At 40.2% G+C, this 16,408-nt stretch overlaps 1 protein-coding gene across 1 annotated transcript; it reads left to right on the forward strand.

The window, feature by feature from the left end:
- Positions 1–2,631: 2,631 nt before the first annotated feature.
- On the forward strand, positions 2,632–5,245 carry LOC147906214 (taurine hydroxylase-like protein SAT17). The gene is made up of 4 exons (XM_087383589.1): positions 2,632–3,073; positions 3,327–3,553; positions 4,052–4,261; positions 4,380–5,245. The coding sequence occupies exons 1-4, from the start codon at positions 2,648–2,650 to the stop codon at positions 4,597–4,599; spliced, it is 1,083 nt and encodes a 360-aa protein (XP_087239715.1). The 5' UTR covers positions 2,632–2,647; the 3' UTR covers positions 4,600–5,245.
- Positions 5,246–16,408: the final 11,163 nt, after the last annotated feature.

Genomic DNA, 16,408 nt, shown 5'->3' on the forward strand with positions numbered 1-16,408 from the left:
TGATTTAGGCCAGTCCCACTGATGTAGGGGTTGATTGCCACTGATATAGGGGAGGTACCTACATCATCCTCTCTTTCTATATAATGGAGGACATTCCTTCATTCTAAGACATGGATTTTGCCTCACTTGAGCTCCCTCTCTTTGCGCCATGATGCATCTCTTCTACCCCACACTCTTCTACAAATATGAGTTCTCCTTCTTTTCTTCCATGTGTCATTACAATTAGGGTTTTGGTCATTCTTGATCAAAAAATTTTATTCTTAATAATTTTGAAATATATAGGATTATTTATTTATCCATTAATGTATTAAGTGAGTAAGCTTTAATTTACTTTACTGTGTAATTTGAAATTCTAATTTATAATTTACAATAATTCTCCATTGATATCTCTATACTTTTATATCATCTTGTTTTATCAATTTTTGCAGATCAATAGTTACTTAAGAAGGAAATTTTCTATTTAAAAAGTGTATCATGATTCATGCCTTGAGTTTAGAACTTACAAGGAATAGATTCACTTGAATGCATTCTTTCAATAATAAAGTGTGTAAAGTATGTAAAAACATAATTTTTTTATTTTTAACATTTCTTTTGACACCAAAGTGTCATTGATTATCCCACATACAAAATTTCTTTTCAGGTTTCATACGTATATATATATTTTTTCTTTTTTTTTGACATTCTCGTAAGCATATCAAAGAGGTGGTCGTATCTTCAATGCAACCACATGAATTTGCCACCTATGGAAGCTTAATTTTAATATATTTAGATTGGAACATGCAATTTTAGAAAGATAAAATAAAAATAATATGCTTAGATAGTTCATGCCTTAGTCTATATAGTTTAATTCGTATGAGGGGAAAGAGGTGAAAGTAGTGGACTATAAAATTTCAATGAAGGCCATTGAAGGGACATTTAGTGCTTTTCATCTCTAAGTCAAGAGATTCTCCCTTTGAAAGTATTTATAAATTGGATTTTTATGTAGATGCTAACATTCTTTATTCATTAAAGTGTTTTTCCCAGCTTGTATAGTAGGTCATGAATTTCATGAAAATAATTATTCATTTGCCATCTTTGCAAAATCATAACTATTAATCTATAATAAACTAATATGTATCTATCAAAATTCATGGTCTTTCAATCATGAGGGATTTTGCAATTATCTATTTCGTTTTTAGGATCCAATACATAAAAGCAATACTTTTTTTAAGATTAAGATGTCAAAAGTTAGCTTCAAAAAATATTTTGTATCGAATTGCATGTTTATTATAAATATGTACAAATTTAACCTTAGTTTAAATCTTAGGTTTAAATCTAGCATTATTTGGAGAAAATATTAAAAGTGGGTAACACGCAATAGCTCTCACTTAATATACAATAGCATTTAATAAAATCGTTGAAAAAATAGATGTTTATATCGACTCTTATCTTTAATGGGTCCTTTGACCTAATATGGCTACCAAATTTTATGTGGTTATAATTCAAAGGCATGTTTTTTACAGCATGCACATACTTTGCCACATGGGCCCTTATAACCATGTTAATTTTTGACATCATCAAGGCATTTTTGTTACAACATGTATGTACTTTCCATATAGGTCCACCTCAATTTCTAACATTACCATCACTAACCTGCTTACCTCGTTCATGTTGATTGTTATATAGGACATGGAGAAGTAGAGAACTAACTTGGAGCAAGGTAGACATAGCACGAAACAAAGTGGTAGGAACAAGATTGGGGGAGCTACGTAGCAAAGAGGAGGAACAAGCAAGGGAAGCACTAAGAGGGAGACAATAGGTGGGGCCTTAATGTTGCATGGCATGGTGATCATGCAATGATCTGCCATCGAAGTGCACCTGTATTGGAGTTTGGAAACCTCTCTAGAATTTGGGGCACCAACCAGTAGAATTGTAGTGGGAAACTCCTCTAGTCAACATCACATCTTTGTGAAATTGGGTATCTCAAAAAGAAACAAGGTGGCAAACCACTATGGCCGTGCTTTTATTAAAACTAAGAGTTATTGAGCTACTAATTAAATGCTTAAAAATGATTAACACCTTTATTCATTAACCATTTTTTCAAGTGGTTCACCTTGACCAAAAGAACACATTGTCGGAGAGAAAATGGCCAATTGTATGTTGCTAATATATCAAATGAGAGGAAATGTCCTATCTAATATATCAAAATAAAGAACTTTCGAACCAAAAGAGAACTTTGTCGAGGGAGAAAATGTCCAATTGTATGTTGTTGGTCTGCCCTTAGGTTAGCCTTAGCAACGATGAGATTTTGGCAAAGCAGAAATTAGGTATTTCTTGAATTTTTTAAAGCGCATTTTCCTATTGGCTCTTCTTCATTGGACTTGAATGCAGACTTTAAAGTGGTTGACTTTCTCTCTCTCTCTCACCTCTCTCTCTCTCCCTTCTTTATGTCCTTATGAATGATTTGAATATCATTCACCTTGTTAATATTATGTTAATAGGAGGTTCGAAGAGTATGCCAATGGCCCAAAAATGCATTGTATTCAAATCAAAAAGTTATTGTGCACATGTACATTGTATCCGACCCCAAAAATGGCAGTCACGAGTAGTATAAGAAGTAGCTCGTTCATGTTGAGGCTTGTGTGGCGACGAGTGTATATTTGGAAGCATGCCCGCTGAGGCTCGCTCAACCGCCTTCCCCCTCGCACTTCCCACACTCTCCGATCTCCCCATTCACCTCTCCCTTCCTAGCGCCTGGGATGGCCCAACTCTCGCAGCCTCGCCGTCCTCTTGGGTCTACCACCTAACCTCCCCCGAGATCGCTGAAATCGATGCCGCTATCTCCCACTTCCTCGCATCGGGGACTCCTCTGTCAGAGGTGCAACGGGAGAACTTCCCGCTCCCAGAGCTCGGGAAGAGGCTTGGGGAGATCAAGGAGGAGCTTATCAATGGGATAGGGGTTGTGCTCATCAGGGGGCTGCCTGTGGAGCGATATTGTCGGGAAGAGCAGTGTGTGGCGTTCATGGGCGTGGGGAGCTACTTGGGGGAAAGGGTCTCCCAGAATGGGAAGGGACATGTGCTCGGGCATGTGAAGGTAGGGTGGCTTGTTTTTTCGTTCTTTGCTCTTTGATTTAGCTGCTACTCATGGTCGTAGTCTTGAAGCCCGGTTCAAAATCAGGAGGTCCGTTTTCGCTCATTACTAGTATTTGCTATTTGCTTCTGGTTGCAACTCCTCGGTTTCGACATTGTGTTTAATTTCAAGCTGCACAGATTACTCTCGATTCAGTTACACACAGATGATCTAGCCTATGATCGACCAGAGATATGGACTTATGTATGTGTTCCAGGACCTTGGCGCCGATCCTACAAAACCAGAGACCAGATTCTACACCACAAACCAGCGGCAACGTTTCCACACTGACGATTGCGATATCGTGGGTCTGTTGTGCTTGCAAGTATCGGAAGAGGGAGGTGAGAGTGCCGTGGCGTCAAGTGCCACCATCTACAACGAGCTACGCAAGGAGAACAACGGAGAGCTTGTAAAAGTGCTGTTTGAGCCGTTCTATTGGGACAAGTGAGTGTGGAGCAAAGTTTTCTTTTTCTTTTTACCCTCTACGCTCTTTCAGCACGATTCGCTGCTCGCGTAGGTAGACGCCTTACCACTTGAGCTGCTGATGCTTTCTCATTTTGAAGCAAAGTTATGATCAAAGCATTGAGGAGAAAATTAGTTTGAGAATTGTTATTATTTCCTTTACAACGACTTGTAGTACTATTGTTTGAGTATTATCAAGAAGGTATAATTCTCACTTTAGTATTATGGAAATTTTAGAAAAGCTAGAGTGGCACACAAAGTGTTAAATTTGAAAAAGGCCATCTAGATTCTAGAATGGAGTCAAACAAATGTGACTCATAATCCTCATTATAACCTAAGTATGCCAAAAGGGAGACTTCAAGGCAACCTGCCATTTATGGCAAAGTCCACGCATTCTAACAATTTTTCCTTCTTGGTATTCAGGAAAGGTGAGATTGCTAAGTCCACGCATTCTAACAATTTTTCCTTCTTGGTATTCAGGAAAGGTGAGATTGCTCTTGGTGAGATCCCTTACTTTGTTCTTCCGATCGCATTCTTTTATGATGGCCATGTCATCATCCGATATGATCGCAACTTTGTAACAACCTTGGCACGATTCGAAGAAGTCCCCCCCCTCAAGCTCGAGCAAATAGAGGCACTTAATAGGTTGGAAGCAATGGCCGATCAAGTTGCACTAAGAATGGTATTACGGTGTGTATCTCCTTTATTCTCTTTCATCACTCCGTGTGACAACATTGAATGTGACAATGCTTGTATTTTCCAAAATGCTAGACCCTTGAATGCTTACTCTTTTTTTACATAAATACAGCAAAGGAGACCTGCAATTTGTCCACAACCATGCAATTCTCCATGCACGGACTACATTTCGAGACACACTTGAGCACACTCGCCACCTTCTTCGACTTTGGCTCTCTACAGGTGGTCAAGGTGGGTGGAAGCTACCATGGGATCCGACGGGGGAGACAAGGAAGCGAATGGGGATCAATGTCAAAGGGGTGGTAGAGAAAGTTCCATTGGAAGCAGAATAGCGTAGCATTGACGATTTGTTGTGCTTATAAAGTATTGCACAAATAGTGGGTTGATTTGTTCCGGAGAGAGAGAGAGAGAGAGAGAGAGAGAGAGAGAGGGAGAAAAGCTTTTATATTTAGTATTTAAAATAGGAAACTTGAAGAGTCCTTATTTATATTGGTGGCCTAACAACCAGTAAAAAAACTCGATGTCGCAATTTCTAGTAAATGCCATCATGGTTAAAGTCTAGGAGTTTTTTCATTTTATACAAGTGTCCGTGCCCCTTGTTGAAGGCTAAGGTATTGTGCATCTCCTAGATGTACTTTGAAGCTCACTCACATTTGAAAGTCAATGAATAGACCCAACCAACCTATTGAAGCTTTCAATCTAGTAGAAAAGTATCCCTTGTTGAAGGCTAAGGTATTGTGCGTCTCTTAGATTTACTTTGAAGCTCATCGCATTTGAAAGTCGAGGAATAGACCACACTAGCCTAGTGAAGCATGAGTCCATGTAAATGATGCATCCAAAGTCTACATGAATTAGCAATTTAAAAAGATAGCCATACTTGGTGGGAAAGATTGGCATTTCTAGAACAAATACTATGTCTTTCCATTAGTGCTTTGGATAGTAGGCACCATGGGAAAGCATTCATTCATGTCCTTAACACCAAAACATGCTACACACCTCAAAGATCGCATAACAACATAACTACCCAAATGAAATCATTTGTATTATTGAGAATCTAGCGTTGTGAGATGAGGCAATAAAGCCTTTCGAAAGTTGGGAGGTAGCAATATACCTCCAAAATATGAGCTCAAATGTGCAATAAAGCCTTTTAAAAGTTATTGCTACCTTTAAAATCTTATTTCAAATGTGCAAGGGTAGTATATTATGTATGGCAAAAATCTATGGCTTTCAAATTGCCATCGCATCACCTTCTTGAGATAGTATTGCTATCAAGAAATTACCAAATGAATCTTTAGGGTTGGCAAAAGCACCAAGATGTCAGTTGCACTTTCCTTGTGCATCACCACTCCATCCATCCCACTTATGGAACTAGGTCATGTTGAGCAAATCCATAGAGGCAGAGGTAGAAATACTCAAAACTTAAACAATCAAACCAAGGGTCTAAAGAGTAGGAAAGACCAAATTTGATAGGTTGCCAAACAAGAGTATGATCGGCCACCTAGGATTCACAAAGATGATTGGAAAATGCCCAAGACAAGGTTAATAAGATCCTTGATAAGCACAAGCAACTATTAGAAGAAATTATAGCTAGTGTAAGAGAAGGTGAGCCAAGCCCACCTTAGTAATAGTGGACGTGACCGGTTCCTTATGTATTTTTTAAGCCCTCTACTCTAATCGACTAACTGTGATAAGAATGCATAAGATGCCCCTTTTTTCAATGTAGCATTCGAAAGAGACTATAGAGATCTTGAGTATAAATGTGCATACCAACATGATATAAAGTGATTATTAATTTATTTGATACCATAGAGGCATCAGGCAAGGAAACAATGTATATATTGATGTAAGATCTTAAGCCATACCTCACTTCAAATGCTTGCAAATATCAAAGAAACAAATGCCAATGGTTTAACTGTGACTCTTATTGTTCATGGAAATGCTCCAATAAGCATGGATAGTGGGAGGAACAAGAGAAGCAACTAGAGTTTGTGATGACGAGGGTGATGATGAGAGATTAAGGGTAGCATTATGGGGAGTATTGATTAGAGTAACGCAAGATGCATATATTGTTTTCGACAATTGTAAAAATATATTTTCATGGAATCCAAAGGTAGAGGAAACCCTAAAAGAGGAGGAGATCAGTACAGTACTCCTAAGAAAATAGACAACTTTAATTATTGCGATATCCTAGGCAATTGGGAACCAAAATGCAAGAAGAAACATGGAGGCTTGAAAATAGACAACTTTATTGCGATATCCTAGGCAATTGGGAACCAAAATGCAAGAAGAAACATGGAGGCTTACCCAGTGGTTAGAACAATAAATTTGGAAATTCACGTCTAAGTAGAGACAATCTACACATTGTGCTTATGATGACTCTCAAGATTATTATCAACACAAGGTCTTCATTATCTCTTAGTATGCTAAGGATCCTTCAGTATGCTCTTTCAAAGAAGCTAGCCTTTGAGAGGGAACATGGTTTCTAAATCAGGTGTGAGTAACCACATGATACAAAAGGGGATTGGTTTTAAAAACTCCGCCCTAATAGAAATCCTCGAGAAAATGCTATGATGAATGGTGACATGTCTCCCAAGGTAGAAAGAATTGGAACTTTGCATAGTGGTGCAAGCACCACAAAAGGCATTCAACACTATATTGGATAATCTAGGAATCTCCCAAGTCCCACTTTCAAGTAAAGGGTTAAGATTTGACCATGTGGCCAAAACTTGAACTCTTGTTTGCAATTGGGATTTGGGAGAATTCCCTAATATGATGCTTAGGATGGATTCCACTTTCAAGTAATGGGTTCAGATTTAAACATGTGGCCAAACCTTGACCATATTGGGAAGTCCCAAATTATTTGAAAATTCCCTAATATAGTGTTATTCCCAAATTGAAAAGGATCCCACCTAAATTGAAAAGCACAATCTTGCCTTAATAGGACTCCTACGTAATAGGAGAACACTTGAGCTAGGTTCAAATCTTTTTCCATATAAAGGATGGCCGTGGTGAAGACTTCTCCTTACATGGAACCATGTTGACTTGTGAGGCACACATCACACCACTCTACATCACTTAACACTACATATCTATCTCCATCCTCATTTGCATATGGTGTAGTCTCATCTATCTCCATCCTCATTTGCATATGGTGTAGTCTCACAGTTGCAAAGTAGTTGTGGGCATGGTCATCTACCATAGCTCTTCTAAATTCTCTATCAAACAAGGAAAACATAGCCATGATACATTTTTTACCATGTGTGGTGCATATGTGTCTAAGATTGTGCATGAGTATGCTTATACCATGTATCTAATTGTTTGATGCATATAAAGTGCTTTGTTGCTCATCTTGCTTGTCAGGTGATGGTATGATGATAAGCTCTTGAGGTTTGTCCTCTTGGCTCTCCTCAATTGGTTTGTTAGGCATTTCTTCTCTTGGCTTGGTATCCTCCTTTTCAGCTTCATGTTTCTCTTCAGTATGCTTTTGGTCTACAAGAGATGCATTATCTTCCTTAACAGGTGACTCCTTGATTTCCATATCCTTTTCCCATGTTGCTTCTGGCTTTACTTCTCCTTGCTTGCACCTTAGTTTCATAATTTTTCTAGTTGAAGTGGTATCCCTCGACTCTTTTATATGATTGCTCTATGTACCCGATTTTCTTCATCTCCCTTCTTTATGCTTTTGTAAGTGGTATTTTCTCTAGGCTTTCTGAGCCCCCCTTGCTCTCATGGGCCTTCCCTGTTGTGTAACTATGTTGGCATACTCAACTAACCCTGCAAGCATCTATCTTAATTTGGATTTTGTTACATTCCTTTTCTCCTTTCCTAGAACTTCGCCCATAATCTTTGAATGAACTATTCTAGCCCAATTATATTTGCATCCATTTTCAGCTAATAGAATAACAGAGTAATTAGCTTCTGACATATAGTTGTACTTGGTGAGGAAAAGAACTCTCTCTAAAAACCACAAAATTTGTTTCGACCTCATTGAACTTCTACAAGTCTTAATCATATAAAACAGACGCATAGTCTGTGGCATCCCAAACTCTGCTACCATCTGTTGTTGTGTGTATTTCACCTCTGGCTTAGTGGGTGCATCTGGGCACAATTGCAATTGAAATACTTTTGAGACCACATGTTATGTCAACTTTATTCCCGATGCTAAGAACTCATCGGATTCTTGTAATCTAGCAAACTCTTTATCTACCTGCAAGGTAATATGCCACTTGTGGGGGTTAAAGGCCACTATACCTTAACCCTGGTTATGTACAATACTCAAACACACACATATATATATATGGATGAAATAGAAGATTACCAAAAAACTTGTATCTCTTAAGCTTCCTCTCTGCCACTCAGCTTTCGTTGTGTCCTCACAACTGGTATCAAAGCCAAGTTGTAGAGCCTGGCGGTAGCATGAGCAGCCTAGTGCAGCCTCTAGCCCTGAGAGAGTGGTGCATCCCAAAGATCCTAGTTCAACAGGAGGAGCTGCAGATTTGGAGCTACTATAGCAGTTGGAGAGAAAGGGGAAAAATCCTCTTAGGCATTTGTTTTACTGAGTTGCAAAGTTAAAGGTGCAGGATATAAGCAAATCTTCTTAGATACACATATGTAGTAGCGCAAATATCCAGAGTTAGAGATAGAATTTCGACTTGAAGTCTTTAAGAAGTTGTAGATTAGATTGAGAGCTATATTTTCACTTTTAACATCTCTGTCATCCGAGTTCTTAGTGAAAAGTTACAGCTCCTGCAAAAAGTGACGAAATTCATTTCCTGCGAGGACTTCATGTGTTAGATCTCCATATCCAAGCCACCATTTGCAGTTCTGACACTTCCAGTGGATCCAGAGTGGTCCAAACCTTCTACTTGAGAAGCTGCTTTCAGTTCCATGAACTTTTGAAGCTATGGTGAATCTCTGTGTACTTCGACGCCTTCATTTTGCCATTTCCTGTGTGAGTGGGATCTCAACATCTGGGCCTCCATTTGCAAAGCTACTTGTCCCATTGGATCTGGGACTGCTTGAAACATATGTCTACAAAGCTGCTTGCCATTCCATGAAAAATCGAGGGAGTTGTGATTCTCTATGTTTTTTCGTCGTCTCTTTGAAAGAAATTTCTCAAAGTTTCTCATTGATTGCCATGTGGCATTTTGGCTAAGGTTAAGTTTCCTAAGGTTTATTTTTGCAAGTAAATGCAAGGGTTGACTAGCTCTTACTCCATCCTTGGATGAGATTTTGGAGTTGTGGCAGAAGAGAGATATTTGCAGATTGTCTTGCTGAGTTCGATTATGCAGTGACGCCCATGTTTTGAGACAGCCTAGGTTCTACTTTCACTAGCGGTCATTGCCATAAGGTCGTGACTTCTTGGATATACCTTATGCAGATCACTCTGGTTGCAGTTTGAGCCGTGTTTGAGCCGTGTGTGCTCATTTGTGGTTTGCATTGGGTTGCAGTGGATGCTTTACAGGCCATTTGGATGCATTGTGATCCTTGTTGGATACATTGATAGGCTCAGATTGCATTGTGGGATGCTTTATTGATGGATGTTTAGCACACAGATGCTATTTTATGCTGAGGGACAGCTTTGACATATTGTCATGGATGCATAGGTTGTGTTATGATCTTTTGGATGAGACATTATTGATGCTTATGCCCATGGATGATGTTTATGCTTGAGGCATTTGGCTCTTATTAGCATTATACTTGCCATTGTTTTGTCATTGTGGGTTAACATTTTCTTTTGGGCCAGATTTGCTCATATGGATGCATCGTATATGCACGAGTCAGATGTATTTTGATACTTTGAGCCTTGAGTTTTGGTGAGACTATCCTTCCTTAAAGGAGACATATTGGGTACACTTGGTATTTGGTGTGATTTCTCTTTTGCAGGTACTAGCATTTGAGATTTTGTTTCATTTGCATCATGGCATCCTCTTCCATGTCTGAAAAGGAGTTTTCCAGCATTAAAAAGTTTGATGGGACAAACTTTTCTTTATGGAAAGAACAGATAAGGGATGTGCTTATTCAAAAGAAGCAGATTAAACCCTTAGCAGGGATTGAAGCTAAGCCTGCAAATATGTTTGAGGATGATTGGAATGAGTTGGATGCATTAGCAAAGTTTACTATTAGACTTCATCTTGCAGAGTCAGTTTATTTCACAGTAGTAAATGAGCAGACTACTGAAGATTTGTGAAAGAAATTGTGTGCCACTTATGAGCAGGAAACTGCCTCTAATAAAGTTTACCTCATGAAGAGGTTGTTTGAGTTGCAGATGAAGGAAAGGGGTCTCCATTACTTCTTACTTGAATAAATTTAATATTATTTTCAGCCAGCTTCACGCTCAGAAGATGAAGTTTGATGCGGAGACTAAGGCAATATTTCTCTTATGTTCATTGCCATCCTCATGGGATACCGTACAGCTGTTAGTAACTTTGCACCTAGTCGAGTACTGAAGTTTGATGATGCTGTGGGTAGCTTGTTGGTCGAGGAGATTAGAAGGAAGTCTATGGATGGTAACAAGCAAGATAAGGCCTTAAATGTGCAAAGGGGCAGATCACAGTTCAGGGAGAAGTCCCAATAAAGAGGGAAGTCTCGTAGCAAATCCATGGCATGGAACATTGAGTGTTACCACTGTGGCAAGAAAGGCCATATGAAAAAGGATTGCTACAAGCTGAAAAGAGAGCAAAAGGATAAGAAAAAGAATGTGAATTGGGATGCAAATAAGAAGGAAGAGAGTCCAAGGGAGGACAAAGGAAAACTGCAGATCAAGGAGATTAATGCAGTCACTGATAATAGTGACAATGACATTCTCTTCATATCTAGTCTACCTACATACTCCCTGCATACTTGCTCACCACTTCAGATGATGCATATTCCTAGGATTGGATTTTGGATTCTAGTGCTTCATTCCATGTTACTCCCCATAGGAAATGGTTCTCCACTTATGACAATGGAAAGATAGGTTGTTTGCATCTTGGAAATAACTATGCATGTGACACTGGGAGTAGGTGACATAAAGTTTTCTTTTGCAAATGGGTCTACATTTGTTTTAAAAAATGTAAGACATGTGCCTAAGTTGACCAAGAGTCTTATTTCAGCGGGTCAGCTAGATGCTGGTTTTCAGACCACTAGAGTTGAAAAATTCAGAAGGGCTTTATGGTTTTGGCCAGGGGTGCCAAGTGTGGGACTTTGTATCCCTTACATGTATCACAAGTGTCTGATCATGTTGCAATAATCGAGCAGCCAAGTACTTCTTTGTGGCATTGCAGATTGGGGCACATGAGCTAGAATGGAATGAGACTCTTATGCCATTTGGGTTATGTACCGCATTTGAGTTTTTCTAATTTTGAATTTTGTGAGCATTGTCTCTATGGGAAGCAGACATCAATCCATAAAGCAAGGGGAAAGAAAGAGCCTGAAAGGCTTGATTTGGTGCATTCAAACGTATGTGGTCCCATGCCTACACGGTCATTAGGCGGGGCTGCATACTATGTGACATTCATTGATGATGCAACTAGGAAAGTGTGGGCTTATGCTATAGCTCGGAAGAGCAATGTGTTCCAGGTATTTCGAAAATGGTTGGCTTTGGCTGAAAATCAGTCAAGTAGAACACTTAAATGCCTACAGCCTGATGATGGTGGAGAGTATATCTCTCATGACTTTCAGCATTTCTGTAATACACGTGGGATTAAGAGGGAGCTCACATTGCCTCGTACTCCAGAGCAGAATCCAGTTGCAAAACAGATGACCGCACTATTCAGGAAAGGTTGCAATGTATGCTTTCCAATGCAAGTCTTTCTGGTGGTTTTTGGGCTGAGGCAATGAAGACTGCAGTGCATGTGATCAATAGATCACCTAGAAAGAGTTTGTATGGTGGTATTCCTAAAGAGGCATGGAGTGGCAAGAAGCCCTCTTACTCTCATTTGTGTATATTTGGGTGTGAGGCATATGCACATGTGCCAAAACAGCTTCAAAAGAAGCTACATCCTAAGTCTAGGAAATGCATCTTTCTGGCTATCATCTCTGGGATCTAGAAGCAAAGAAAATCATATGAAGCCATGATGTGGTCTTCAATGAGAAGAAGATACATAAGACACCCATGAGGGATGTGGAAATGAGGAGAATCACTTTCCAGGATGTGAATCCACCCGCATATGTTGATAGATAGCAAGCTGCCCATGCACCGAATGTGCAGGAAATGGTGCTACCAAGTACTCCCATAGGTACACAATCAAGGGCAGATGATGGATCATCTATTGGTGGCAATGATGAGCCAAATGTGGCTGATATTTATGCAGGCGGGACAGCAAGCTGAAATGCCCTTGAGAAGAACATCTAGAGCGTCTAGACCGCCTGAGAGATTTGTTCCAGGGGTAGACTATGTGATGCTTACTGATTGCGGGGAGCCTTCTTGCTACAGAGAGGTTATGATGCGCGAGGATCAGCGCAAGTGGGAGTATGCTATGCAATTAGAGATGAGTTCACTTAGAAAGAATAAGACTTGGGACTTGGTTTCTTTGCCACATGGAAAGAAAGCATTGCCATGTAAATGGGTCTACAAGATGAAGGTCACAGGTGATGGTTTGCCTAAGTACAAGGCCCGTTTGGTTGCTAAAGGATTCAAGCAAGAGAAGGGTGTGGACTTTGATGAGATATTTTCTCCGGTTGTGAAGATGACCACACTTAGATGTGTACTTGGACTTATGGCAATAGAAGATATGGAGCTTATGCAAATGGATGTCAAGACAACTTTCTTGCATTGGAATTTGCATGAGGAAATTTACATAATACAGTCGAAAGGATTTGAATAAAAGGGCAAAGAGCATTTGGTTTGCAAGCTGAAAAAGAGTCTCTATGGCCTTGAGCAAGCGCCTAGAGAATGGTATCACAAGTTTGATGCTTCCATCCGGTCCCAGGGTTTCAGAAGAAGTGAGATTGATCACTGCCTCTATACTAAAAGGGCTTATGATAATAGCCTGATACTCCTAGCACTTTATGTGGATGATATGTTATTAGCTAGCAAGAACACTTATGATCTTGATGCATTGAAGGCCAAGTTGCATGAGGCCTTTGACATGAAGGATTTGGGACCTGCAGGTCATATTCTTGGTATGCACATCACGTGTGACTGGAGTAGGAAACTCCTTTGGCTGTCACAGAAGGAGTATGTTACAAAAGTGTTGCAACGTTTCAATATGGAGGGGGGGAACGCAATAAGTACTCCATTGCCTCCATATGTGAAACTGAGTTAGGCAGATAGTCCCAAATCAAATGAAGAGAGGGCCATGATGGCCAAGGTTCCTTATGCATCAGCAGTTGGGAGTCTTATGTATGCTATGATAGCTACTAGATCGGACATTGCATTTGCAGTGGGAGTTGTTAGCCATATATGGCTAATCTAAGAAAGAGGCATTGGGAGGCAGTTAAATGCATCATGAGGTACATGAAGGGTACCAAGGAGGTGTGTATCTGCTTTGGTAGAGGAGAGATGCGTGTATTTGGGTGCATAGATTCAAACTATGCAGGGCATGTGGATAGCAGGAGATCCACTTCTGGTTATGTGTTCACCTTTGTAGGTGGTGGTGTCGTGGATGTCTCGTGCACAGAAGTGCATTGCTTTGTCTACCACTGAGGCCGAGTATGTTGCAGCCACAAAGGGTTGCAAGGAGGATATATGGCTTGATCGGCTAGTGAGAGATTTGGGGATTCATACAGATGTACCGACATTGCATAGCGATTCCATGAGTGCTATTCAACTAGCACGGAATCCGATCTTTCATGCAAAGGTCAAACACATTGAGGTCAGGTACCATTTTATCAAGGAGGTACTTGAGGACAAGCGCATAGAGTGTCAAGGTTCATACAGATGATAACCCTGCAGATATGCTGACAAAGAGCCTACCTAGTCAGCGGTTTGAGTATTGTCGTGTATTGATGGGCATTGGATAGTCTGCTCATTGGTTGTTCTCCCTTAAGCACATTGGCCTTTAAGTGGGAGGTTGTGGGGGTTAAAGGCCACTGTACCTTAACCCCGGTTATGTACAATACTCAAACACATATATATATAGATGAAATAGAAGATTAGGGTGTTTTGCACTTATCAAAAAACTTGTGTCTCTCAAGCTCCCTCTCAGCTTCCGTTGTGTCCTCACACCACTTCCACTAGTGGCAACAATTGTGATACCCCTCCAACTCAATTCTTTGGAGCCAAACTAAATTTTTTGACACGTCATCATCTAAATAAATTTTAAAATCAATAAATTGCAAGGATTCTGCTACAGCATATTGACTCACTCTTTTTGGCCATTTCAAATCAGATTCCATGACTTGCTTTTCAAGCTTCTCCAGCTTTTGCGCTTTTGAACGTAGTGTCCTAGATGGTTCAAATGACACCTTTCTCTTTCCCATGCTATCCAATTTTGTTTACAAGTCTGAATTGGCTTAAGCCTATGAAGTAGCACTTGCAGTGTCTACTACTATCAACGGTCTACTTGTTCGTAAGAGGCCTCGCATACTAGGATTTGAATTGAAAGACTCAACTTTCACACACTTTGCAATTTAAATCAAGGACTAAGATGCTACTAAAATGAATACAAGAATCAAATGTGTGAAGTCTAAACCATCTCTTCGATGTGACCCACATTGCAGCCTGTCAGTCCCAAGTCACTGCCACACCTCCGTATTATATGTGGATACTACCCCGACCAATACTTTTGACTCAAGATCCTCCAACTGGGTTGTCAGTTCATGTAAACCTATAATGGCTTCATGCAAAATCCATTGGCATTGGGAATATGTAACCTTGTAAATCCGCAATCTGGAATGTCCCATGTTCAGGTGCTCCACAATCTAGTATGACCCTGATATATCAAATTCAGATTGCATGGAAATCTTCCCAATCTAGAGTTATACACCAATACAAATCACCCACCTTAAATAGTTTGAATTTGATATTCCACTTCACCCATGCTTTTCGCCTTTCCTAAATGACTTGGACCGTATACTGGCTTTGAATCGAAACCTCCTCCAGTCGAAGTAATTGCTCCTGCTGGGCTCATCTTCTCCACGAAAATCCATAGCCTTGATGATATAAACTCGATCGGGACAACACACTCCAAACCATATACTAACCGGAACAATGTCATGCCTGCGGTGACTTTGAAAGCCGTTCTGTATGCCCACAACACTAAGTCTAGTTTTGTATCCCAATCCTTTTGGTTCTCCGATACGGTCATCTTTAGGATTCACTTCATTGTCTTGTTATGATCTCTGCCTCTTCGTTTCCTTGCGAATGATACGTCGTGGCCATCACATGGGATTAAGAATGAAGAGTCTACCCAGTCAACGGTTTGAGTATTGTCGTGTATTGATGGGCATTAGATAGTATGCTCACTAGTTGTTCTCCCTTAAAGGCACATTGTCCTTTAAGTGGGAGGTTGTGGGGGTTAAAAGTCACTGTGCCTTTACCCCGGTTATGTACAATACTCAAACACATATGTAAATGAATGAAAAAGAAGATTAGGGTGGTTCTGCACCCACCAAAACTTGTGTGGCTCTCTGTTTCTCTCTCTCCCTCTTCCGTTCTTGCTTCCGTTGAGAGCACTCTCACTACAAGCTTACACTGAGTGTGAAGATAGTGCCTCAAATATGATCTTGTTGAACTCCATACCTAGCTTGGCATCCTCAAGGTTAGCAAACTTAAAAGTCGATTCTCACTCCTTGCAAAACCACCACCAGGTGAATTATCCAACTCAACAGAGTCCATGAGTCAGGATGGAGACATGGGTGAACCCTCTAATGTTAGAACCTTAGTGGCTTTGAGCTATATCCCCAGTGATCTCCACTCTCCTACCTTATCTACAACAGCAACTGGATTAAGGAAAACCTTTTCCAATATCATGGGAAGGTTTGGATTAATAGACCCAGTAGAATTGCTAAACCCATTTGCTGGGCAGAGACTAGGGAAACGATATAGGCTCAAATGGAAACCATCGATATCACAAACAGTACTAAGGGAACCAAGTCCCACAGTTGCTACTGGCAATTGACCCCCATCGTACCAATTCTTTGATGATAGACAGTCCTATGGGGATGAAGTTGGATCCAAGTTCTCACAAGGGTCCGGAGTGCTAGAACAATGAGTGC

Source organism: Dipteris shenzhenensis, chromosome 1 (genome assembly GCF_047967505.1).
Source record: "Dipteris shenzhenensis isolate YYH24624 ecotype China chromosome 1, Dip_SZ_1.0, whole genome shotgun sequence".
Taxonomy (NCBI): Eukaryota; Viridiplantae; Streptophyta; class Polypodiopsida; order Gleicheniales; family Dipteridaceae; genus Dipteris; species Dipteris shenzhenensis.